Genomic DNA, 25,578 nt, shown 5'->3' on the forward strand with positions numbered 1-25,578 from the left:
GGTTCCTGCTTTGCATCTGACAAAGGGTTTCTTAAAAGCAGGTTTTGCCGCTCCCCCATATGTGGTGTTTGGAGGCAGTCACTGAAGGTTATGCTGTCCTCTGATAACATTGTTCCTTGCTAGACAGGAAACTAAGATTGGTTGTTTGATGTTTCTTCATTTTGGGGAATGAGATGAGAAGATAGATTAATTTGCTGCAGGTCTTTGTGTGCCACTTTCCTGGCAAGTATTGACCGAAGTGGGAGGGAAAATATGACGACCCTTCCTCATACTCTTTATGGTTTGTCTTGAGGATTTCCTTAAGCACTCTGCTAACCTCTTATAGGTTCAGCTCTGACTAAAAGCCTTTGAATTGCACAATGGAGAAGGAATGGCTGACATTTCTAGGTTTCTTTTTTTTTTCTTTTAGCAAAAGGCCTACTGTTGGGCTAAACTTCCCTGATCAGGATCCCCTGACTTTTTTCTTTTTTTAATTTTTCCCCCCACTCCTCTGCGGTTTGGTAGTGTCTGTGTGCAAGAACCCTCTTTTAAGTCTTTCATTTCACCCATCTGCTTATTTGGGATGAGATACATCTTCATACAAGAAACAAGATAATACTTCCGAAAGACTCAGGTAGTTCTTATTGGCCTGAGTTTTTCTTTGCAACTTTGTTATTTTGGAATTGCATCTGAATTGCGCTTCCCTTTTCAGTTCTCTTCCAATTTCAGTCAGAGAAAGAGAGGGATTCAGCATAGTCTAGGCTTTTTGTTGTGCTTATAAATAATTTTTTTCTCTTCTGAAATCAACTTTTTTCTTTCTTGTCCAAATGAGCTTCCTTTTCCATCTGGGAATTAGCCTATAGTGAAAATATCATGCCTGATAAGAAACAAAGTTTGTTCCATTACATTAATTGCTCTCCTTTTGGTCAAAAAAACCCCAGAGTTGGCAGGGAACCTCAGAGTAGGCAAAAAAACCCCACTAGTTTGCATGTTGTCCTCCAGAGAAAAGTTAATTCCCTTTGATATACACCTTAGCAAATGAGAATGAACTACATATCTCTATGGATCTGAGAGGCCTTTCACAGGCTACGCATTTATTCACTGATTTTTGTACCTACATACTATAGGTCTCCAACATGCGTATAAACCTTAAAGAAACAAAAAAGCCCCAGACAACCAACCAACATGATCAAAATTATTTTTCAGCAAAAGCGTATAAAGACAGACATTTTTAAAAGTGCAAGCTTGAGTAACTTCATATGGTTACGTTTACACTTCTGTTACAACCACTTCAGTTATGTTGAGATCTGATTTTGAAGTTTTGATGCGTGTCACTGTTTGCTTGAGGAAGAAGATACTAATTACACCCTCACAGTTTCTGAAAATTGCCAAGAGTTTCTCAAGTTTTCTCTTGATACTGAAGCAGCAATAACATTTTTTGCTGAATTTTGTTTGCTATGGCAAGGAGAGAATTGTCTTTTGGTTAATGCTACTTCTATCTTTGAGAAGTCATTAAGGCTTCAGGAATGCTGAAAACGGGAGTTATCTCTAATCCATCAGCTAGACTGCTGCAGCACTTGCTATACAACTTAATGTTTGTTTTTTTCTGGAGTAAACACCAGTTTCTCTTTGCCAGCAGTTTCATAGGTGAAGACCAGTTTTTGCTGCACTACCAGAACCACTGCTGTTTCCGTTGGTTGATAATGTTGGGCCAAGTTGTTATTCCTAGGAGGCCAGAGCTTCATCTGGGTCCCAGGTGGTCAGTTTATTAGCTTTCTCCTCTAAATTAGGAGGAGAAGTAAACAGTAGGAATCCATGTCATATCGGTGGAACTAGAGGACTGGAGGAGTGTTTTCATGCAGCCTTGTGTACAGTCCAGCCGATGATGCTGGTTCTCCTACCATTCTCCCCATTGCTTGTTATCATGTTAGATGCTTAGGAGAGCTCCCAGCCAGAGCTGCTGGCGAAGAGGTGCTGGAACTGCAGATGTCACCTTTGGTGTTTCCTCTTTCAAGCTGTAGATGAGTGTTTCTCAGAGGCCAGCTCTTAAGCTGTTTAAGAATAATCTCTGAACTTCAAAGAAGGTTGTGAAGGGGGAAAGAAGACAGGTTCTTAGCTGGAGACGTCGGTTTGCATCTCCAAGTTGTGTCTGCACTCTTCCACAGTCCTGGAGTTGCTGGTGAAAGCTGAGAGCAGTTTGTACATTACTTAAACTGCAAACATAAGAGCTGCAAAAGCAGATGCCGGGTCCTTCACTGAACACTGGCATAGATCTAGCAGCAGCAAATTGGGTTCATTAATGTGCCCAGGTCATCACAAGTCTTCCAAGGCACAAGGTGTATTATGGGAGATGACAGAAAGTGAGCGCAAAGTGACTTCATCAGTGGCTAGGGGATAGCAGAGGGATTACGAGAGCTCATGACACTAAAGAACTTGAAAAGATACACCAAAGGGGAGACATCTGGCCTGAATACGGCAAAAGCATCCCAAATAAACATCAGAGGTCTAAAGAGGCCAATTCGCTGGGCTTTTGGAGGTTTTATGCTTCAACCTTGCTTACTGATGTCACACAGAGATACAAGTTACTTGTTCTTGTGGCCTGAAATTAAATAGAAGCAGCAGATACCGAGCACCTGTGAAACTGGGCCAAAGAACAATGCTGATTGCTAAACGTGTCCTCTGGGCAGGTACCACTAGGTATCACTGTGGGTTATATCTGCCAGGGCAATGGCAGCTATTCATATGGTAAAAAGTGACAGATGTGAACACTGTGTAGTTGCTTTGGACAAAAAAAGCCACAACAGCAATTATATCTTGTAATGTAGTTTTAAAGGACGTGTTTGCAAAGTACTGTGCATACTTGATTTGCCTTTTAGTGGAACTGCAGAGCTGTGAATAAATAGCAGTAATTGAAAATTTGGCTCAAGCATTTTCTTGGATAATTGTAATCTTTCAAAAATAACTGACTCATGGGGTAATTTTCCTAAGGTTTTTTTGCACCTACGTGATGACTGAACAGTGTCTCTTGAATTAGTCAAGAAAAAAAAAAAGACCCTCTCCAGCTTCACTGCTTCTGTAAGATGAAGGGCTCTGTCTGAGGTGGTTCAGACAACTTCATTTGAACAGTCTGCTAAGATTGCAGCTTCTTTCCATCTCTTAAAATCCACCTCCAATCTGCTCTACTGCTGCTGTGTCCTCTTACAGGAACTGTGCTGCCCGTGCGAAGCTCTTGCCTTAACTAGCCTTCCCCTTCACCCTGTACCTGATCCTGCAGTGAAGCCAGAGGTTCTGCTGTTCTTTGTGGTTGCTGTTTGAGGACAAGTGCTCCTCAAAAAATTGGAGGCGTGCGTTTTCTGTGGTTTACATAAGCGTTTAAGGATTTACTCTTGACAAAGAGTATATCATGTCAAATCAGTGACCCAGAGCACTTTTTTAAACTATTTAAAAATAGCACAAATAAATAATAAGATTAAGGAAAAAAAACCTAGAAGGAAGTTTTAAAAAGCATAAATTGTAAAAAGCTAGAAATATTCTACACTACATGTCAGACTTTGTGTTCTTATGTCGATTCAGGTGAGGTGTTTATGCCACTCTAAAGCATATTTACTTATTTAATATGGGATGACAGAGTTCCATACACTAATTATGTGTTTCATTGTCCGTTTCTTCTTTCTAGGTGTTGAGCATTGCACTTTCGACATATGTTGTGAGCAGTACCCATGACAGTCTTAAGAACAAGCAGGGATTGCCTGTATTGAATCAAATTATTAGCTGGATGACTCTAGGTAAGAACGTGTTCCTTCCCAAACATGTATGCTGATAGTTCGTGGGGTTTGTGGTTGGGTAAGGGGGTGGTGATGCTTTTTTATTTACAGCTTACTTTTGCACATATTCCTTTATTTGACTCCTAATAGTTCTTATGTGTGTTCACTATTCTTCCCTAAGTGTGTTTTTTTGAGGAATGTGTTAGAAAGTCTTTTAAAATATTACTTCTATGTAGATTTTTAATAAAAGACAAACAACTTTGATTTACAAGCAGCTTTATCTTTTATTTAGAATATTCTGAATATCTTGAAGACCCCTTTTAGGCATATAGTGTTATGAATTCCCTTTTTATTTCACTTGGAGCCACATAAAGGGTGATCTGAGATGTTCTGCAAGCAATCCAGTTAAGGATAGGGGAGTGAGGAAAGATTGTTGCTGTATTTCAATAGAAATTTGAAATTGCAGGTGATGGCGGAGACCATTGGGATATGGAAGTGCTTTTCAGAGCTACCTTGCAAAATACCTGTGAACTAACGGTGCTAATGCATGTTTGATATCTGTTAGAACCTAATTATTAAAGAGAAAAAAACAATTTACAACTCTATGGAATTTTCACCACTCTAAAATCTTAGGATGATTAAACCAAGCAAATGTAATTATCCCTGGTGTTATGGAATACAGTAAAGCAATACCTTTAGTATTTCAGCTCTAAAATAATCTCTGTAGAGGGCTCCATTAGAAAATGTTAGGCATTGTTTATCCCTGAGTGATCTGGAACGTGGGTTTTGTTTTACACCAAAACGTATCCCATGCAAAGTTTGATAGCAGTTCTTTGCTAAAAGTCAAGACCAGGAATTTAAACATTGCTTAAAGGAAGAATTATGACTCTTGTTATCCAGTTGCTGGAGGTCTTATATATTGTGTACATTTCTGTGCTGCTGACATTGTTTTAACTTAAGCAGATCGTGTCAGTTTTAGCAATCCTGCTTCTGTTTGAGTAAACAGAGTCAAGATTAATACAACTGGTTGTGATCAGTGTGTGTGTGAGCAACGCTCTCTTTGTAATGTAGTTTTCTTTCAAGCTTTTTCCTTTACATCCTGCTTTCCTAACTCTTCATAGCCTTCAAAGCTAAGTGGAGATCTCTGTGTGGATGAATTCCTTGCAGTTGTAAAGTCAATGAAATCAGTGATGTCCTGCCTGGCTTACTGGAGCAGGAATTCAGGGTAAAGGTTATCTTTCTCTCCTGTATAAGCGTGAGACAAAAACATTTTTCATCTAAGAGATGATTTGGCCAGTCAGAGAGGTCTAGAGTTATGAGGAAAAAGTACATTAGAAATTCTCTTTGCTCTGGGTGATGCTTCTATGGTAAAAATAAAGCTAAAAGTGAAGTAAATTGTATGTACCCAAAAGACAGTTCGCTGCCACGGCGGTATTCAATATTTTAGCAAAAACTTTCAGACTGGAAGTAGTCCTTTTAAGTGGATATGATATACAAAGTAGGAGCTTTATGCATTTTTTGAAGTTGCTTTACATAATTAAACACAGAACTAAACAGGTAAAAAGCTAAGACATCCAACAATGTGTCCTCAATGCTCCTGTCGGAGAGAAAGGCCTCGTCACCAGCATAACCACGACTAGCATCTGCCACAAACGTGGCATTGTAAGAATTAAGATACAAAGGTCTCTACTGTAGCTTTTCCAAGGTTGGTGGCATTACAGGTGGTGAAACTCCTCTTCATCTTTATGCTTATTTGTGGAAGAATGACACTGTTACTTGTTGAACTCTCATTGTGCACCTTGTATGTATTTATTTAATCAGAAATACACAATTATCAGTATGTGTTCATAATAATGATAAGCTGGAAATGAGACTTCTGAAGTTTTCCAGCAAATTGTTTCCCCCTCCCCAGGTATTCATTCTGATAAATATGAAGCCTACCGTGTTTAAAGTTTTAATTTAGGCCTAAAATTATTTGTTTAAGGAAAGGCTGTTTTTTGGAGAACCAGGCAAATAAATTGGTGATGGTGGGTTTCTGCAGGCCTGTGTCCAGCTGGCTTTAGCTGTGTACCTTACCACAAACGTAGAGGTAAAACTGGGAGTCATAACGTTAATCCAGCTGCTTTCCGTGTTCTTCAGAACCATCTTTATCTTAGCAGATATTTCTAAATGTATATTATGTTTTAAAGTTTTCATGAGTGAAAATCTGTCATAGCAACTTGCCATATTTTGAGGAATTTGGGGTCAGGACTGCGTGCAGAGGACACATACAGACATTTGTATAGGTCAGCCAGAAACTTGCAGGTCTTTTGATGGTTAATATCTGATGCGTCACATTAGAGATGGAAAGGAATGGCTAATTATCATCTACACCAGCTACTCATCTCTTCTCATCTGTGATTGTGCCCAGAGAGCAATACACATCTGATCTGTTGAGTGTCATTCACAGAGGCTGATTGCCACACTGAATTACTTTTCAGCTGTTCTGACTTGTGGTAAGGTCCCTGGACTTCCTCCTTGAGCTGGCCCTTCTTTAAGTATAGAAAGTGACAAGTGATGCTGAAAGGTTGGAGCACCCTCAAAATGAAGTCACTTATTCTGTAATTGTAGCAGTGGCCAAGGCCGAAAGCCAGAAAATAAAACATGCTGACCCACAGGATTTAGAAACAGCCTCATCTCTCTATTGCCGATACGTTTATTGTAGATACTGAAGTATACTATGACAATAAAAATAAGTGAGCACTTCCCATATATTACAGTTTTATTTTAGTTCCTTAATAGAGTGATTACTAATTATGACATACTGTTGATGCAGTCTTGAGTGACTCAGTAATGTGAGGGCACTATAGCACAATGAAGAACCACACCAATGTTATTTCTCAATGCACTTCTTTATAAAGACATAAAATTTTCATATTAAAAAAATCAGGTTTAAAAATGAAATCACAGCAGTGCTTTTCTTTCTCCCTTTTCTTGCTTCAAGCACTGGCCACTTTTCGTCTGCTTTTCTTCCTCTTTACTCACTCTTCCAGTAGCCCATTTCGTCTCTTCCCAATTTTCCTCACCTCCTGCAAACCACTGGGCCCTGTCCTCGCCTGCCGAAGTTTCCAGCTAGTGGAGTCTCTTTAGGGGCAGCACGGACTCTGCTAACCAGGGCTGGCCTGGGCAGTTGAGCAATGGACTGCACTAAGGATTGACACGGAACTCTTAAGATCCCCCACCTGCATTAGAGAAATGCATTACAAGTTAAAGGCAAGAGGCATGAATCGCAACTGATAGGTCCCCTGTAGTTTCTTAAATATTCCTGTTCTAAACCTCTCAAGCAGAGAAGCTAATAAGTTGATAGTTTCTGTATCTGTTGTACCAGTATCTTCAGTTGCAGCTCAAAATGTGGCAGGTTTTCTAATCTAATCCAGTGGAGCAATGGCTCTGTAACTGCAGTCTTTCAGCTTCTGGAGGTCCTGAGGGCCATGATAAGTGGGTCTTAGAGTTGTATTACACACTCAAGTTTGACATTTTTTTGGGATAATGCTTCTGCATTCGTGAGAAATTATTAAGGTTGTGAACTAGAAAGCCAGGGAATTAGCATGATAGAGGAAAAAAAATTACTTTTAATAAATATTAAATGCTCCAAACATGGGATTTTCTTTAGCAAAAGTAATGTCTGAAAAGTGGGGCATATATGACTGGTATTGAATTTCTGTGCATAAAGCCAAGTCAAAATTTGAAGAACATTCTTTTGTTAGGATGAAATCTTTCGCACATAGTGACTGATGGATCTCTTTTTATTGCAGTTTCTTCCTCGGTGTTGCCGTTACTGAGCCCTACGTTTCTCTTTCGGCGACTGCTCAGCATACTGCTTTCCCTGATGTCTACCTACCTGCTCCTCAGCACAGGGTACTTCTTGCTTACTCTGTTTGGACTGATCTTATATATGACAATCAAGGGCTAAATATGGAACTGTCTGCTGAATCTCATGAACATTTCTGTCAAAGGTGTAACGTGTGCTTCCTGCTGTAGTTTCACTATTTATCTCCTTGTTTAGTTCCCTAAATAAAATTCCAGGGGAACTTCTATATTTCTCCTTGTATTATAAACAATCTGTTTTGTTGACATTCCTTTCAGCTAGAACAAGCAGTGACTGGAAGGGTAGGTATTCAAACAATGTTGCACCAAAATAAGAAAATCTGTTTTAGTTTACGTCTTTTGTTGTTTTGGCATCTGCTTTTCTGCTCACAAACAAAGGGAAATAACTTCTCTCCCAGCTGCTCGTCATTGGTGTCCAGTTATGGCTTAAATGATACGCGACAGGAAACAGGTAGCCCTAAAATGAGGGGAAATTTTATTCAGAGAGATTTTCATGGAAGTGACTTTTTGCAAGGGGATGCTAGTCCCCATAAAGAGTAGGCCTTGCTTCTTTTCATATAAAAGACAAAGTTCTCAGAGCTTGTAAATGAAGAAAACACCGTGTCAGCCAACCCTTTTTTCTTCCCAGACTCAGTAGCTCTTAAAAGCATAATTAATGGGGAGTATAGGAACCATTCTTTCCGCCTCCCCTCCCACTTACCCTCTGGATTTAATTACAGTGAAAATTAAGTGGAATAAAATATCTTGCAGCAGACATTTTGCAATAGCTGCCTCTTGTGGATCCTCTCATTTCAGATGAAGCCTATCTCGGTTTTGTTTTTGTTTTTGGTTTTTTTTTAATCTCCTTCCTTCCACTATCCCATTAAGATTTTGATCCTAATCTTATTCCTGTCCCCACACACACTCTTACACTTGACCTTCTTAGCCTGTCCTGGCTACTGGATAAAGCATTAATGTTACGTTTTCTCAGTCTGGTAACCTTCCTCTTTGTATCTTGGCCCTGCACCAGACCACTTACATGTTGACAGCTCTCTACTCTTCCTACAATGTTCAAATAGACCAACAAACTTTGGAATAATTCTTTAAAAACAAACAAAGCACGATGCTCAGTGCCAAAGGTATCCAATGTTTCTCTCTTCAGTGCTCTGTTGTACTGTGTAATGAAAACCCAGTGCCTTGCTTAGGTAACTACAGCACCTCCCTAGGTACAGTTAAGTGGATGTATTGAAGCCAGCTGAAAGAGTATGGTTGCATGCAACCAGTTGTCACTGACTCAGTTGAAGGCATTCGTTGGCAGAGCACTGGCAGAGGCTGCCCAGAGAGGTGGTGGAGTCTCCATCTCCGGAGACATTCAAAACCCGCCTGGACGCGTTCCTGGGCAACCTGCTCTGGGTGACCCTGCTCTGGCAGGGGGTTGGACTAGATGATCTCCAGGGGTCCCTTCCAACCCCTCCCGTTCTGTGATTCTGTGATTCAGTTTGTAGGCAAGCGTAGACCACTCTGAGGCTTGCAGGTGATTTTTTTACTGACAACCCAAGCGTTGTTATCTTCATATTCATTAGCTGCTTGTAATTCTGATAATGAAAGCAGAAATGTCTATCCAAATTTTTTTATTCCGGTTTCAAACTGCTTTGTTGGCTGTGTTAGTGAGGAGAGACAACACAGAAACAGTATCAAGATTAACTGCAATAATTTTCTCATTTTTAGACAAGTCTATGTCCAAGATGGAAAAAAGTAAAAAGGGAAAAATACAATCTTGTCATTATTAGTGTCACAGTCAGTGTCAGTATTATAATTCTATCCTGAAAGAAGAAAAAAAACCTGCGAGGCACTATGAAGTGCAATTGAGATCTAGAGGGGCAGGGAGAAACTAGTATTATCCAAAGACAGCCTACACCCCTAAGTCATCCAGAGGTTTTAATCTCTCATGTAAGTATCCTCATAGTTTGCGGTGTTTGAGCGCTGTAGAAGCCAGCAGTGCTCCTCTGAGATCAGGGGTGTAGCTCAAATAGCTTAGCTGCCTTGGTTAGAATGTGACTTGATGCTGCTATTGCGATGGATTGGTATGTGGTAAAGAAAAGAACATTTGACTTCAGTGAAATGTAATGCTTTTTTTATTTTACAGATGCCAAATGTGATTTTTTTTTCCTGTTTCTTTTTAATTTTATTCCAGTTTTGTTAAAATTAATCATGACACAAAGGGCACTCATCCAATGTTGTGGCAGCCATCAAATAAGTAAATAGGTGCAAAACATGACAAAGCTGAAGCCGCCTCTGCTTCTCCTACTGTTACCATTTAATTACTGTATGGCTTTAAACTTCAACCAACTGTTGGTGCTCTCAGAAATGGGGAGAGAGGGGGAAGAACGCCACTAGGTCTTCCGTGTATCATTTCCGTAAAGAAAAAAGAAAAGAAATATGTCAGTGTTTTATGTTAAGCTGTTGTTAGTGACTGCCCTTGCTATGATTATTATGTTGCTCTTCAGGTATGAAGCTCTGTTTCCACTGGTGCTGTCCGGTTTGATGTTTGTGTGGATAAATATGGAGCAAGAAGCACTGCAGCACTATGGTCTTTCGCTCAAACAAAAGGTAACAGCTCCAGTTAGCTGTGTCAGGTTAATTATCAGCTTTATCTTTTTATTTTTTCCTCTAGGATATAATAAATGTTCTGAGTGGTTTTTGTAGAGGAACACTTTGTATTTCTTTAAGTTTGGGAAGCTAGTATCAGCTGTTTTATGAAATGGTAATGTGACCTTGTGAGAGAGATTTATAATTGATGTTATTCAAGATATTCCACATTAGAGCCATTTCTAGGAATGCGGGAAATCAGTTTGACGTAGTGGTATGTTCTGTAGGCTGCAAAGCTCTGTTCATCAAGTGCCGTGCTAATTCAGCATAAGGTACAGTAACTCTCTTTAGAGTACAATGTCACTGTACTTTTTTTTTTATTTATTCTGATGGCAGAGTCACGAATGTCCATGAGAGGCTGAAAAGACCTCTCTTTCTTCAAGGATGGTGTTTTATTTATGGTTAGACAGACAAGGAGCCAGAGACTAAATTGGAACTAGTACATTCTCCGATTTGCTCAGAGAGGGAGTTTTATAATAGGTATCAGTGCAAGTTCTTTCACCCTAAAATTTAGTATATTGTGTCAGCAATTTTCAAAGCCCATGCTGCTCGCACTGCTACTTAGCTTTTAGAGTAGGTCAAGGGTTTAACAAACTGTGGCTGTGCCATTGATTTGGTTAGATTGATTTGGTTAGGGCTGTCTGGGTGCTCGGAGTCAGGCAGGGGTGCAGCACAGCTCTCCCTCGCTTCTCCCAAATGTGCCATCTTTGGTGCAGGTCACAGAGAACCTGGGTACAGATGCATTGGGGTGGCCAGAGTCACCTGTAAGAGAAGTGGTGGTTCGCATCTTTCCTTCCTTTCACAGCTCATAATTACAAGGAAGAATTGCCAGGAGGTAAAATCTGAGCCCAGGCAGTCACCAAAGCAGACCTGACACATACTGTGGTTTTGTGGTTCTCCTGCAAGGGACACAGTTTTAAAACTTGAGAGAGAACAGACTTTTACCAATTCAAGGCTGAATATCAGAAATGGAAATGGGAATCACTTTTTATTTATGCTATGATAGTTATGATATTTTGTATGAGCATGTCCTGTAGTATCTTAAGTGATAGGGAAGGAATCTGAATGTAAAAATATGTACTTAGCATGAAGCCATGATTTCAGATGGAGGTTTCTAGCACAGCAGAGCTGTCTGTAGGACGTACTTTCTCTTCCACTCTAGAACGCACGCTGCCTTTTGCATCTTGTAACAAGGCATCTGTGATGCTTGCCTGTCTAATGATGGTCTGATGTTCTGTTTGTTTTAAAATAAAATTCTATTAAAGCTGTATTAAACAGTGATGAATACTTTATTAATCAAATGCAAATGAAAAAAAAAATAGGGTTTTTTCTGTTTTTAAGCTGTAATTAAGTTTTCTGTTGTTACTCCCTGTATGTCACTTGGCTTCTGGTTTCAAGTGAAAGGAACAATAATGCTTACTCCTGCTTCCCGTTTTTAGGTTAGAAAAATCATCTCTAGAATGCCTGTTAATATGTGCCACAAAGTAAATCTTGTACTAGAGAAACCAGCTCAGTTCTCTGATTATGTGAGATTATTTTTAATTAAAATGTCAGTTGAATGTCAGTACTTGAATTCTTTCTTTTCCCCAGTGAAAGGGAGTTCATTGACCTCTTAAACTTCATGAAGACAATTTCTCTTCAGGTCAAGTGGTATTATGCTGAGAACTGAGTGTAAGAGATGAAGAATATTTTAGCGTTCTCACTCACGACATAAGTCAGCCGAGGATAATTGCAGTCTTTTAGTTCTGTGGGTCTTCATCCACATGCTCACGTGAGCAGTGGAAGTGCATGTGTGTAGGAGGAATATTTATGATGAAAAAAGATGATGATAAGTCTAAGGCATAGAAGCTCATTTTTAGTGTAGCTAACAGCGGAAGCTCCACTGTTCATTTGATCATCTCACTTGTACAATCTTTCTGGCAGATTCATTAAAGTATAATGAAACTATGGGAAAGGTTTGCAGTCCTCATCATACTACTACTCTAATAACAGCTGATAGGGAAATCGGTTTATTTCTCATTCATTTCAGTAAAAATATGATGGTTCTATCAAAGTACATCAGTTGATACTTGGTATTGATTTCTTCTGCTGTCTTTCCAGCTTGCTGTTTTCAACTTCGCCTATGCTACTGATATAACCCAGTTTCGACAGCTCCACCTAGATGACGTCCGCAGGTCTTTCTTCTTCATATCCTTTTGCCAGTTGCTGCATTCCAGGGAAAAGATGGGTTTGTTTCAAAAGACAGCACAATCAAAATTTTTCGCCTGGTAGCCACTGGAAACAGAAGCTGGTGAAGATGATTTGACTCATGTTGCTCAAAAGACAGTGGTCTTGTACTTTGTATTTTTTGATAAAGTAGTAAACAACTCAGTACAAACTGCACTGTTTTGGAATCTGGCTCCTTGTCTGCTTTGAAAAGTTTGGTCTCTTGTGACCATTACGGTTGAGGTAAACTTTCTTCTAAGGAGTCCTGTTTTCAGTTTGGTTTTGGTTTATTACATTTTGGCAGGAGGGAACTTATTAACCTTCACAAATCAGTTGGAAAAGGTGATATTGAAGTTACTTTTATTTTCTCATTTTTAGACTACGGCAGTGTGTTAGGCAGAAAATGTTAAGGGGCAGGCATTGCCATGGCCAGGCAGATGAGAAGAAAAGCTCCTGCAGACTCTTAGTGAAACGTGTTCCCAGAATCTGGCCTAGCATTATTTATATCACACGTGGTTTCTGCTGTTAGAAATTATACGGACTTGTGAGGGAAGAGTTGTTTGTTCACTAACACAGCAGTTACTTTGCACTTCTGTAGCTGAAACTACAGCTGATTTATTATTTTTTTTCTAATACTGTACAGACTTGATAAGGTTGTCATTTTTCTCTTCCATCGTGGGACTACATTTAAGTGAGAGGTATTTGGCAGGAAAGGCGATGGGTGTGCAAGTGGGAGAGAAATTATGAGCCAGTCTAGAACGTATGGATATCTAGTGCAGGTGGGTTCTCCTCACTAGAGATGGGGAGGGAGTTGTCTCAGTACTGGCTCGTGCAAAAACAGGCTTTATAGTTTGTAGAATAATCAAATCTCAATGGGTGGATCACAATCGGAGAGTCTGTGCTGTTGGAATTTGGGACAATGCTGTTGGACATTGGGGAACATGCAGCAGAGGAAGTGGGACAGATACCTCATTAAGAAAGGACAGTTCAGCACTAAGGAAGGAGGCAAACAGATTTGCTAGGTGTTGAAGAACATTTGTGTTTGCTGTAGAGTATACCTGAAAAGCAGCTGAGACACCTTGCAGTAAATTAATCAATTTAATTTGCTATTTTAACAAAAAATGAGCTAACTTTTAGTAAAGCTGCTGCTGTCTGTCAGATGCTAAAAATCAGCCAAAACAAAAATCAAATAATCCAATTGTATTTTTTTAAAACTCCAGCATAGTACTACTTTAACACTTGAATGTAGCTCTAAAGTAATCTCATCTTAATCTGAAACACTTGAATGTATTTTGTTCACCTCCTGAAAAAATACACAATTTGCAGGTCTCCTTTGCAGAGACCAGGTATGATACACACCTGCTCAAAAGATGTTGTGGCTTCTTTAATTTAGATGCTGTTTAATGTTTAGAAATAGTGATATTAGAAGAGAAACCATTTCTACTGGAGCAGTCACACCCTCTGAGCTGTGTATTTTGTCTCAAGATTCCTATATAGTGCCCAAAAGTCCGCATGTGCTGAGGGACCTTATAGCCTGCTCTTCCAGAAGAAGATTCAGATTGATTATGCTTAGCATTTTGATTAGACCTATGTGCTACTGGTATTTTTTGGTTGTTGTTTTATTGCAGAACTATCGTTCTAATAAATCTTAACTGGCAGAACTGTGCTATGCTGTTAGACGGTTGTGTTACTAAACTTGAAATGATGTGATACTCTTGGGAAGCATAATTTCTTTAGTTATGCTGACCTAATCCTTCCAAAATATTGCATGCAGAATCCTAACGATTCTGCTGAACAGTTGGGAGCAAATTGTTTACGCAGAGACTTAAATGATCGAGTGCAGGAGCTATAACCGGCGTGGAAGGACCAGAGGGAGCTCTGGCAACAGCAGCCATTGTCACTGGCTAACCCTCTGCCTGATGCAAAAAAGCAGTTGAAAACCATTCTTCAGCTGAAGAGATGTGAGCTATAATGGGCCCCAGTGAGCTCCGGAGGTAGAAAAATGTCTTCCATGGGCTCATATAGCAGCAAGTGTTTGTATCTAGATGAAAATGGTAGGGTTTATAAAATAACTTCCAGCTATACAGATACTGCCAGAGTCATTCTCCGTCAAGTAAGGAAAAAATTCCGAGTCCGGTGTTGCAATGGATAGACTTGGCATAACCTTTGGACAACAAAACTACGGGGGGGGATAGCATAGGAACTTTTAGTCTGGTTTCATAGCCAACTACCTCTTCCATGGTCAGTTCCTCAATAAAGCAGTCTCTTTCGGTGTGCAGTACGCATACACATGTCACTACTTTCTGCAAAAGCATGTGTGTTTGAAGGCACAGCTGGGACTGTGGTCCAGTGATGTTCCTGTCTTGCTAGGGGCCCAGAAAAAACAAGCTGCAGCTTTCTGGCAGGGGCCTCAAGACGGGCTCTAAAATCTTACCCAGGCAGTCTTTGTCTTTTAAAATTGACATACTCGCGCATGAAATTTTGGGTAGAGCTAGGCAATACTTTGTATTTCTTAATGCAGTGTAAAGCTGTAATAGTGGGTCAGCTTCTTGTAGTTTCGTGATAGGATTTTGAAAGTAAATTGGAATGAAGGGGGGAAAATGCTGGTTTGTTTTACTGCAGCCATTTCTGTGGTGTATTTTCCTTAAATACATGTAGGTTTTCTTCATAGTGACAGCCTTTTTTGGCACCGGAAACATAGCTTCTGTTAACAGGTAGATTTTTTTCGTTGATTTGAGACACGGTACAAAAAATTCTTCCTGCAGTTGGCGTACTAAATATAAATTTGGTTTGGAAAATCAGGATGGCAGAATTAAAGCCATAGTCAGTGGAATAATGATAACAATTTATTTCATTTCTGCTCTCTGTAACATGTTCCTAAGAGTCTGAGGTTGTTGGTTATGAGGTTGTCTCAATTTCCATTAAAAGTTATTGGCAGCGTGAGCAGAGAGAGCTCGACTGCTCGCCAACAACACGGCATCTCAAAAGACACAAGCAGAGAAAAATTGTAGAGAAAGAAAAGTGAGGTAGGCTGTCCTTGCTAATTTAATATTTGAGCAAGGGAAGAGAAAGTTGGAAGCCTTGGTTAAAAATATATATAGGCACAGAGTGTTACAGGAGCGACTAAATGCTCTGTTTATTTAATGGAAAATGCCATTTCAAGGATGTGTTGTAATGCCTTTTCCATGTTTTTCTAGTTTTGATCCTGCTTCTGTCTATTGTTTCTTGACTGTATTCAGTCCCTTCATGATGGGAGGCTTGCTTGTGCTAAAGGTTAGTAATCTTCCCTTTGTAAAATTTTCTCAAAGAACTGTTTAGTAAGCAATATATATAACATACATAGTTGCTATTTGCAACTTATAAAAACATACATATGTATTTGAGCCCCATTAGCCTTCTTAACCATGTGTGAAGTTTTCAGCCTTTGTAGTGTTTCAAGAGATGGATCCTTCTGTTTCCTAAAAGAGAGAAGCTAAAGTGCATGGAAGTATAATTTAACTGCATTAGATCGCTTTATTGTATTAAAATGGAAATTTTAAGTGTTGAAAAGACCATAATTATTTTGAAATAGATAAGCTTTCCCTACAGTATAATATCTCCAGAAACATTGAGGATATATATATTAGCTCTATCTACATTACATTAAGAGCAGGCTTTGAATGCTCTACTGATTAGGTTGTCATTTTACAATGAAATTTTTTTAATATATTTTTAATAATCTATCAAAGATTGGATTGCACTTGTTTGCAGGCAAGGTGTGGGACCTCTTTTTTTAATATTTGAGTAAAGGATCTGCCAGAGGGCTAAAGAGGCAGACAGGAAGCGAGATGTGGAATTTATGGGCTATTGCTAAAACACGCAGTATTTCCTGCCTCTGCCTTTCTGCTGCTTCTGTCCCAGAGAAAGCAGACTTAAGTTACAGGCATACTGCATGTTATACTGCAGGACACAAGTCAATAATACAAACCTTCTGGATGCAGGAGAACAGGTTATAGCAATCCATTTACACTACTAATTTAAGGATTACACATCAACTTTGAAAAGAGCAAAAGGCAGCATTCAGGTTTGGTTTGTTCTTAATTTACTGAACTGTTAACATTACATGACTTGGCTTTGGAGGGGCAGCGTGATCCTTGCCTTGCTAAATATATTCTACGTTCAGATTTTTTTGTGGTTGAGATGAGATTGTCCTATTATGCTTGGAGCTCTGCAGCCTGTCACATGAGATATTGGATCTGAATAGCTCCGTCTTCTAGCCTTGTTGAAGTATTTATCACTGGTTCTAAAATGGATAAATGAAGTGAGGATCATTAATGTGTTTTAATTATAGTTTTCCATATTGCCTCATGGCTTATTTCACTGCAGTTCAGCTATGACCATGGAAGGGGGGTTTTATTCGTTTACTAAAAGCGCTTCCTGCAAAATTAGTTTCTACTCTTTCTTGCCAATGTTTTATTTTTGTAACATACACATTCTATGATAATTTCAAAAGCAGGAAAATGTTTCCACAACCTGCCAGGTTGTTTTGTAAATATGGCTGTAAACCAAAATGTAGCTTGTGTTTTAAACAGGTTGTAATCCCATTTGTTCTGGTATCATGTGCTTTCGAAGCCATTCAAGTCACAACACAACTGTCTTCTAAGAGGTACAGTAAATGCTATATTTCTGCATTAGTAAGGGTTTCAGATCTGTTTTGCAAGAATTCAAATTGTCAAATCTCAATCTAAATTTAGAAAAAAAAAAAAAACAGTAGATCATATTGTTACTTCTGTTTGTTATGGTTTGGGATTTTGTTCAGTGATTTTGCAAGCTCAGGAATTCTTTTCTTAGTGATAAATGAGTATAAATGGAAGTGTTGGCCCTGTCTGAAATAATCAGATATTTAATATTCTTTGTTGACAATACACAGGAGCACTTTTCCCCCATAATATAGAAAAATGAGCAGAATTTAAAGTCTGATTTTTGTTTTCTATTGCACCTCTGCCTATAGTACAATATTTTAAAAAGAACCCATATATAATGTAACCAATTTACAGCTTTGTTGCACTGACCTCACCACAAATAGGATCTTTAAAAAAAAAAAAAAAAGGCTGTATGCCCTTCCATTGCAGTTCAGTGCTTCCCAGGTGTGTTCAGTGTTATGTATTTTTTGCGGTATGACTAGATGGCTGCCACTCCTGTCTCCATTTCTAAAGACTTTACAGAGAGAACGTGGGACGGGTGCCCAGCCTTGCAGAGTGCTGTATCCAGACTTGAACTACCCTCACTCTTTTCACTGTCTCAAGATTCTTATTTTTTTTAACTGTTAGCCCTCCCTACCCCTTCCAGTGCACCCAGTGCACGTGACTGAATCCTGTGCTCATCATGCGGGATTACGAATGGTGCTGAGAGGGAGGAGGTCCCTGTCAGCCACGTGATTTTGAGTTTGTCACTGTGGGATGTTGTGTGGGTTTGACTGAAAGTCTCACTGGCCAGTGAGAGGAAGGACGCAGTGACTCTGTCCTGGATATTGCTCAGCTGTGCAGAATGAAGCTGCCCTTGCTCCGTGCGATGCCTTCTGCCTTTCTGTTTGTTTTCATCCTGCCTGTGCCCTGCCAGTTGTCTCCTTGTACAATGACACCTGGTACAAAAGGAAGACCCAGGGAACTACAGGCCAATCACCTCTGTGCCCAGCAAGATCATGGAGCAGATCCTCCTGGAAACTATACTAAGGCACATGGAAATTAAGGAGGTGATTCGTGACAGTCAACATGGCTTCACTACAGGCAAATCATGTCTGACAAATTTGGTGGCCTTCTACGATGGCATTACAGCATTGGTGGATACGGGAAGAGCAAATGATGTCAGCACCTGGACTTGTGCAAAGCGTTTGACACTGTCCCACACAGCACCTTGTCTCTGAATAGGAGAGGCACGGATTTGATGGATGGATGACTCAGTGGATAAGGAATTGGCTGGATGGTCACACTCAAAGAGTTGTGGTCAAGGGCTCAACGTCCAAGTGGAGACCAGTGACAAGTGACATTCCTCAGAGGTCGGTATTGGGACCGGTGCTGTTTAACACCTTCATCGGCAACATGGACAGTGGGATCGAGTGTACCCTCAGCAAGTTTGCCAATCACACCAAGCTGTGTGGCATGGTCAACACACTGGAGGGAAGGGATGCCATCCAGAGGGGACCTGGACATGCTTGAATAGTGGGCCTGTGCGAATTTCATGAGGTTCAACAAGGTCAAGTGCAAGGTCCTGCATGTGGGTTGAGGCAATCCCGAGCAGAAATACAGGCTGGGCGGAGAAGGGATGGAGAGTAACCCTGAGGAGAAGGACTTAGGGGTGTTGGTTGATGTGAAGCTCAAAATGACCTGGCAATGTGCGCTTGCAGCTCAGAAAGCCAACTGTATCACACGCTACATCAAAAGAAGCGTGGCCAGCAGGTCAAGGGAGGTGATTCTGCCCCTCTGCTCTGGTGAGACCCCTCCTGGAGTATTGCGTCCAGCTGTGGGATCCCCAACACAAGAAGGACATGGAAGTGTTGGAATGGGTCCAGAGCAGGGCCATGAGGATGATCCGAGGGCTGGAGCACCTCTCCTATGGGGACAGGCTGAGAGAGTTGGAGCCTGGAGAAGAGAAGGCTCCAGGGAGACCTTACAGCAGCCTTCCAATACTTAAAGGAGACCTACAAGAAAGATGGGGAAGGGACTCTTTTTCAGGAAATGTAGTGACAGGGTGAGGGGCAATAGTTTTAAATAAAAATGGGTAGATTTAGATTTAGATATTAGGAAGAAATTTTTCACTATGAGGGTGGTGAGACGTTGGAACAGGTTGCCCAGGGAAATTGTGGATGCCCCCTCCCTGGAAGTGTTCAAGGCCAGGTTGGATGGGGCTTTGAGTAACCTGGTCTAGTGGGAGGTGTCCCTGCCCAGGGCAGGGGAGTTGGAACTAGATGATCTTCAAGTTCCCTTCCAATCCAAACCATTCGGTGATTCTATGATAGTAATGAGGGACACGGCAGCCTGAATTCTGACTTCTTGTTGGAGAGGAAGCACAAAGCTCACCATCCCTTTTACCTTCTCTGCCTTAGCTGTGCATGCAGTGTACTGGGGCTGTCCCTGCACCCCCAAGGAAGGATATTTGTCCTCCTCACTAAGGCTTATACACAAGCAGGGCTGCATTGAAGAATCAGGGTTGCTCAGAAGACTAGCTAGTGATTTACATTTCTATGGCTCAGGCATCACAAAGGTCAGCATTTCCTAACTTGTGAATGCTTGCCTTGGCAGCAGCAGTGATATTACAAGCTTTTACGGAATGTGCATCTGAGTGTGTGAGAGGGGAAACGCTATCAACTTCTTAAACCAGGTGACATGAGTACGCCTGTGCTGCTTTATGAGGCTGTGGTTGTAACTCCGGCTGGTATTTGTGCCAGCTTCCGTTAGCTGTGCTCAGGTAACAATAGCAGTGACAGTGCCACAACGTCAGCCTGGGAATGAGGCAGAAACCACAAGATGTGCACAGGATCCCTGGAGAGGTGCTGCTCTGATTGTCAGCTCATCCTGAAGTCTGTGCTGCACTCTTCATTGCTCTTGCTGCCCCTGCTAGATAAATTAAGCCATCGCAGGGGACAATCTTGTCTCTGTAGTATATAAACGTTCCCCGAAATTAGTGTTGTCCTTCTGTTGTGAAAGGCTTCCTGCAGTTCAGAAGGGCAAAAAGTAGATTTTAGTGATTTGGACAAATTGCTCCTGAATTCCCTGTTGACAGATCACAGATATTTATTTTTTTGCTGTTCTTGGGGAGTGTTCTGTCAGAATATGTTCTTGGGACTTGCCTGTGAAAACAGCCCTCTAGTTGAGTGCCTCCCAGGCACTACAAGATTGCAACGTCCTATGTGAGCCATAGGTAAGTGGAGAGAAGCCTTTCAGTGCTTCCGAGATACAGTCGGTTTGTTGCATCCTTACTTACTAATGAAGCAGAGCTGATGTAGGCTATATCAGAAACTTCCGCATTAGTATGGGTGTCCCCTCAGTAGATGCTCAAGCAGTGCTGCAGCACTTCGCACAAAAACTTCATGGATTTATGATGGTAGTACTGATAAATTAACTGTATTCTAGTTAAAGACTTCTGGTAATGGGTCAGCTGTTTGCAACATTGCCTTAGTGTCATTAACTTAGAAACTAGTTTTAACCAGTTGTAGCAATTGCTTTCATGTAATTTAGGATTTACATAGTTTAATGAAAACACGATTAGGTTAATGGGGGGAAAAAATAGCTCTGCGTGCTCCCTTCTGGTTCCTTTTACTGGCTGCAGCCTACTTTCCATAAGTAACCTGGTGCCTGACAGAAAGAGCCATGGGTTTGGGAGTACGTCACCAAAATGCTGGGCCTTCCCAGAGCAGCTTATGGGCACCCAGAGATCTGGAAGGGGGACAAGCATCTCCTGTAGCAGCCCTCTACCCAGCAGAGTGGTTGTCAGGATAGGACCGATCGGCTCAGGTATCTGTCTGTGCCAAACAGCTTTGCTCACTCTTGAGCCCAGCTTGAAGCATCTAAATCAGCCTTATTTGGCCTAACCAGCACATGAGCTCCCTGCATCAGGAATGGGCGGGCGCTGTTTGTAAGACGCTCCTGTTCTCCAGTAAATGACTCGTGTTAGGTTTCTCTGTTAACGTGAAATGTCTTTTTCAAGCAGGGTGAGATTACAGATGCCAGATGTTCTAGCCATGTATTTTAACTGTTCTCTAATAAATTGAAATGTTATCTGAATGATTGAAAGGCAAGCGCAAGAAATCATATCTTGTTTTAATTTCTTTATGAGCGTTTTAATAAGCCTCGTAACATCTGTGGCCATGAATAAAGGTTGATGGTCTGGTTCTTTGTTTTTTTTTTTTCCTTTGCAGCCTTTTCCTCATTGTTCTTGTGATTTCAGACATTATGGCTTTGGTAAGTTGTTGTTGCACATTCAGTTCAAATAAGATTAAGAAGCAGAGTGCTGTCCTAACTCTGCCTAGAGAGATCTGAATTTGTTTCAGACTTCAAAGTTTTTGTAACTAGGGCAGTGAATTGCATTGAAATCCTAGCATAATTTAGAGATAAAACTCCTCCAATCACCGCTCTTTGAATTTCATGTAATTAATGCTTCTGAAGAAGCAATATTCTAATAATAATAATAAGAGACAAAAATGAAGTAATAAGTTATTGTTCTGAGTTTTTCATGTGCTTTCCAGTCAAATTCCTAGGAAGAATTTAAATAAGAATATTGTGTTTAGTTGTGTGCAGGGTTTAGTTAATTTTTCCAGAATTTTGAACCTTTCACTTACCCTACCTTCCCTTTCAAAAAGAGAGGAAAAGAAGAAATGCATTACCCACCAGCTCCATTAGAGTTGTCAGAATCTAGGAGATCAGCAATACCCAAAAAACCACTTTCTGTCCTTTGTAATAAGCGGTTAGAAAATGCTGTCTTCAGAAAGCCTGCCTCCACAAACCAAGCTAGCTAAAACCAACCCAAAGCTGAACAATACCCCAGCATAATTTTTATAGATTAAAGGCACATTTTTGTTTCCCCTTCAAACCATCTTCAACCCAGCAAGCAGTGCCCCTGGGTATCATAAGGTAAACAGAAACTCTTCCAAAGCAGTGGGTAGAACTGGTGTTCTCACTTGGTACATGCTGTTTGAGTTTCATCCCTTTGGAGGAAGCATTCCTGATATGATTTCCTTGTACAGTGTGGTCTGTGGATCTCACCTGCTATGAAAAACAGTGAGTGAAAAACCAAACGACGACTAATTTGTCTGTAGAGTGAGAAATGGATGAGGTATAGTTTCATGTAGTTTCAAATAAATCTGTGTGACTAATCTGATTATTTTTTTTTTAATATATAACTTCCACAGGAAAAGGATTAAAATACCAGTAAACCACACTCATAGCATTTCACTAATAAAATCAGTCTAACTAGACCAAAAGAAGAGTTACTGGCGTGTAGCAAGCCCCAGAATATTCAGGTCTTATGTCTCACATATTCTCCTATTTTGGTTTAACTATTTTAAAACAATCAGCAAATATGTACTTGGTGTACAAAACAAAATATTACCAAAGAGTTTGAGATGCAGGAGTTTTGTGTATATAATGGTGGGGACGGGGCTGGGGGGGGTAAGTGAGAACTGGTTTGTGGTCTTGAATCAATGTGGCCACCAGCTAGGATTTGGGAGATTCACTAATAGACAAGTGCTCTTTTCTCCCAACATTATTCCCATTTCACAGGTGGGGAACTGACAGAGCTGCCCAAAGAAATTTGTGACTGAATTCCATGAAAACAATATGCAGCATTCTCTTTGGCACTAGGTGTTATTTGGGATCCTGTTATTTCAAACAATAAGGTGGCTTGGCTTTTCTTATTGAAAAAGTTCTCTGCTGGTGATCTTCTGTTTCTTGCAAGCCCAGCTTGACAGAACTTAGTCCATTTTTAGCTGTTTGCTTGATACCATGTTAAATCTATTTCTGGCTCCTAGACTTTTCTTTACTTTGGTTCAGCTGAGCATTCCTGGAAAGGTCTTGCCCTTGTTCTACTTGAAGAATTAGAAACTTGGAGTAAACAGCCTGAAAACATGGGTTTTAATTTTGTGCTTCAAATTGTGCAATGTTGATGTACTAATCAAAGTCACTTTATTTCCTAGCATTTTTTCTTTTTGGTTAAAGATTATGGAAGCTGGCTGGATATTGGAACAAGGTACAGTATTTTTTTGCCTCCATTGCATTTTTAAAAGGCTCATAGGTTAATATTGTTGTTTATCTACTCAGAAGTCTTGTAATTTTTTCGAATTACTCTGCTTAATCAAATGCTTCAGTGATGTTCCTTGTACTTAAAATGCATTTGCATACATGTGCACGCAGGTATACACGTACATGTATCCCAAGCTAAAGCTTGTGTCTTAAAATCTGTGCCAGAGCAACATGGAGTAAGTAATGAATCTAACATGGCAAGAGCTACAGTTAATAGGATTTGCCTGATTTCTGAAGAATTACACAAAATTACACAAAAAAAATTTAATTACTGTTTTGCATTTTAATTAGTTGTAATCACTGTTAAAATAACAATTTATCAAAATTGTTAGTTGTCTTGAATCTACTTAAGCCTCCGTATACAATCCCCTATGAATTAATGAACCTTGTGCAAATATCTTGGTGGCTACCAAGACCCGTGCATTTATCCTCCTCCTAGTTGGGGAAGAGTAAATCTGCAGCATTTAAACATAGAAATCACAGCTAAAATGAGATAATTTGTTTTGCATTATGAGTCGTACTAGCCTCCACAGCATACATCACGCGGTAGGTTTTCAACTGTGCAGTCTTATTTGTGAATAGTCCAGAAAAAACAAATACCAGGAATACACATTTCAGATTTATGTTCCCTGAATTGTGGAAATAGATAATATGCTGTAATTAGCTTAGTAGGGAATGTGTTGTTAATAATCCAGCCAATCTGGTCACTTGACACTGTTATTTAAACAGAAGTTGAATAGTGACCCATTGTTAATATTCTGTTCAGTCTACATCTACCCTGTGCTTTGCTGAGCCCCAACGTTTCCTCCAGCACATGCATGTGTGTACGCACGTGTGCACACATATTCCGCCTGTTTTCTCTGGAAGTAAAAATTCCTGCTTGTAGCTACCTTTTGAAGGTTCTTAATGGGAGGAGATACAGTTAGATCAAATAGTGGAAACGATGCTTTAGCATCCCACTTCCTTTGGTCAGTTTATGGTAAATCAGATGGCCTCATCCTTTGGTTTGAATTCCTATGCAGATCAATAAGGATATTAAAGACCTGGGAAAAGCTCTGTTTTGCTGGGCAAGAAGCTTTGCTAATTGAGGGTTAGCAAGCAAAAATATAAATTGTTACAAGGACCCAAAAACTTCCTCTCTGATATACGGTATTCATTGCGTAGAGATTTGCAACGGTGATAGATTGTTGGATCCATTTCAGCTGGAAGTTTGCCGTATCGCAAAGAGTTTAGGGGAGCTCATAATGCACAACCGCAGTTCTGCATCCCCATGTGTGTTTTCAGCACTGAAGAAAGCACTGAGAATGTCCTTTCAAAAGAGTAATTTGTGAGTAATTTTTGACGTGGTAACGCATAATGCTCAGGCAGCCTTAAATTTGTCATTACTTCACTTTTGAATGCTTGACTTTGCCAGCTACGTTATGTTATTGTGGTTTCTTTATATATAGTTTATATGTATGTGTACATATGGACATAAGATAAAAATGACTAGGTTGTGTAAGAAAAGAGGTGAATCCATAGGTGCAGAGCTGAAGTGGTCCTCCTTCTGCCTAGCATGAGCAATGTTTTGGCACCTTATCCTTCTCCTCTGAGCAGATTTCTAATGTGTGATCCTCAGGCTTGGCAAAATTAGCATACAACAGCAGAAGATTTTTTTTTTTTTTTTTTTTTTTTTGCTTATTCCTGAAAGGGAAGATGAGCTTCATGGGGTTTTGGGCAATTCCCAAAACCAGCGTGAGAGAGGTACTAACATGGCTCTTTCCTGTCCTCCTGTTGCAACTGCAGTGACAGCTCTGTGGCATTCCCACTGCAGTGTTGTCTGCTGTTGCTTTGACCGCAAGGTCTGAAAATATCTCATCTCAGTTGACATTTTAGGTGTTGCCAAAATTTTCCTGAGAAGGCTGAGTCAGTTAAGGAAATGATGGTTCTTTTTTTCCCAACTGTTTGTATCTCAACAAAACCTGTGTAGGATTTCACGGAACAAGGAATAGGAGTGCCCTTAGGGATAGCTGCTCTCATGTTTCTTTTTTTCCTTTTTTTTTTTTTTGTGGCACTGATAGGATATTTGTGCGTGTGCAGGTGCAATTATCAGGGTTCATTTTATATGACTAGTTACCACATCATTGAAATCATAGGTGGAAAAGCAGCATTTTTAATTTCCGAGTGAAGATTCATTCCTCTAAACTGCCGTGGTATATGTGCCGCGCTTGCAAAGAATCTGATGTATATTTCTGTACTCATTCTTTTTTGTGGTGATAGCTTTCTCTGGATTTTCTCATTACCACGCTTCAAAACTTTTGTATGTCCTCTCTCTACAAGAATCTGCAAGTTCAGTCAGAAACCCTCATTAGGCAATACTTGGG

General features: G+C 40.2%; 1 protein-coding gene across 4 annotated transcripts in view; it reads left to right on the forward strand.

The window, feature by feature from the left end:
• The window catches only part of PIGN (phosphatidylinositol glycan anchor biosynthesis class N), a 109,632-nt gene that overhangs the window by 78,581 nt on the left and 5,473 nt on the right, over positions 1–25,578 (forward strand). For 3 of the 4 annotated variants that reach the window (XM_074576120.1, XM_074576122.1, XM_074576121.1), the window contains exons 20-28: positions 3,656–3,764; positions 7,538–7,640; positions 10,097–10,199; positions 12,339–12,425; positions 15,102–15,157; positions 15,641–15,716; positions 17,015–17,088; positions 21,337–21,379; positions 23,110–23,162. In XM_074576120.1, the coding sequence (XP_074432221.1) occupies positions 3,656–3,764; positions 7,538–7,640; positions 10,097–10,199; positions 12,339–12,425; positions 15,102–15,157; positions 15,641–15,716; positions 17,015–17,088; positions 21,337–21,379; positions 23,110–23,162 (704 nt within the window). The remainder of the gene's footprint in view (positions 1–3,655; positions 3,765–7,537; positions 7,641–10,096; positions 10,200–12,338; positions 12,426–15,101; positions 15,158–15,640; positions 15,717–17,014; positions 17,089–21,336; positions 21,380–23,109; positions 23,163–25,578) is intronic. The other variant, XM_074576123.1, reaches the window with a different exon arrangement.

Source organism: Larus michahellis, chromosome 2 (assembly GCF_964199755.1).
Source record: "Larus michahellis chromosome 2, bLarMic1.1, whole genome shotgun sequence".
Classification (NCBI taxonomy): Eukaryota; Metazoa; Chordata; class Aves; order Charadriiformes; family Laridae; genus Larus; species Larus michahellis.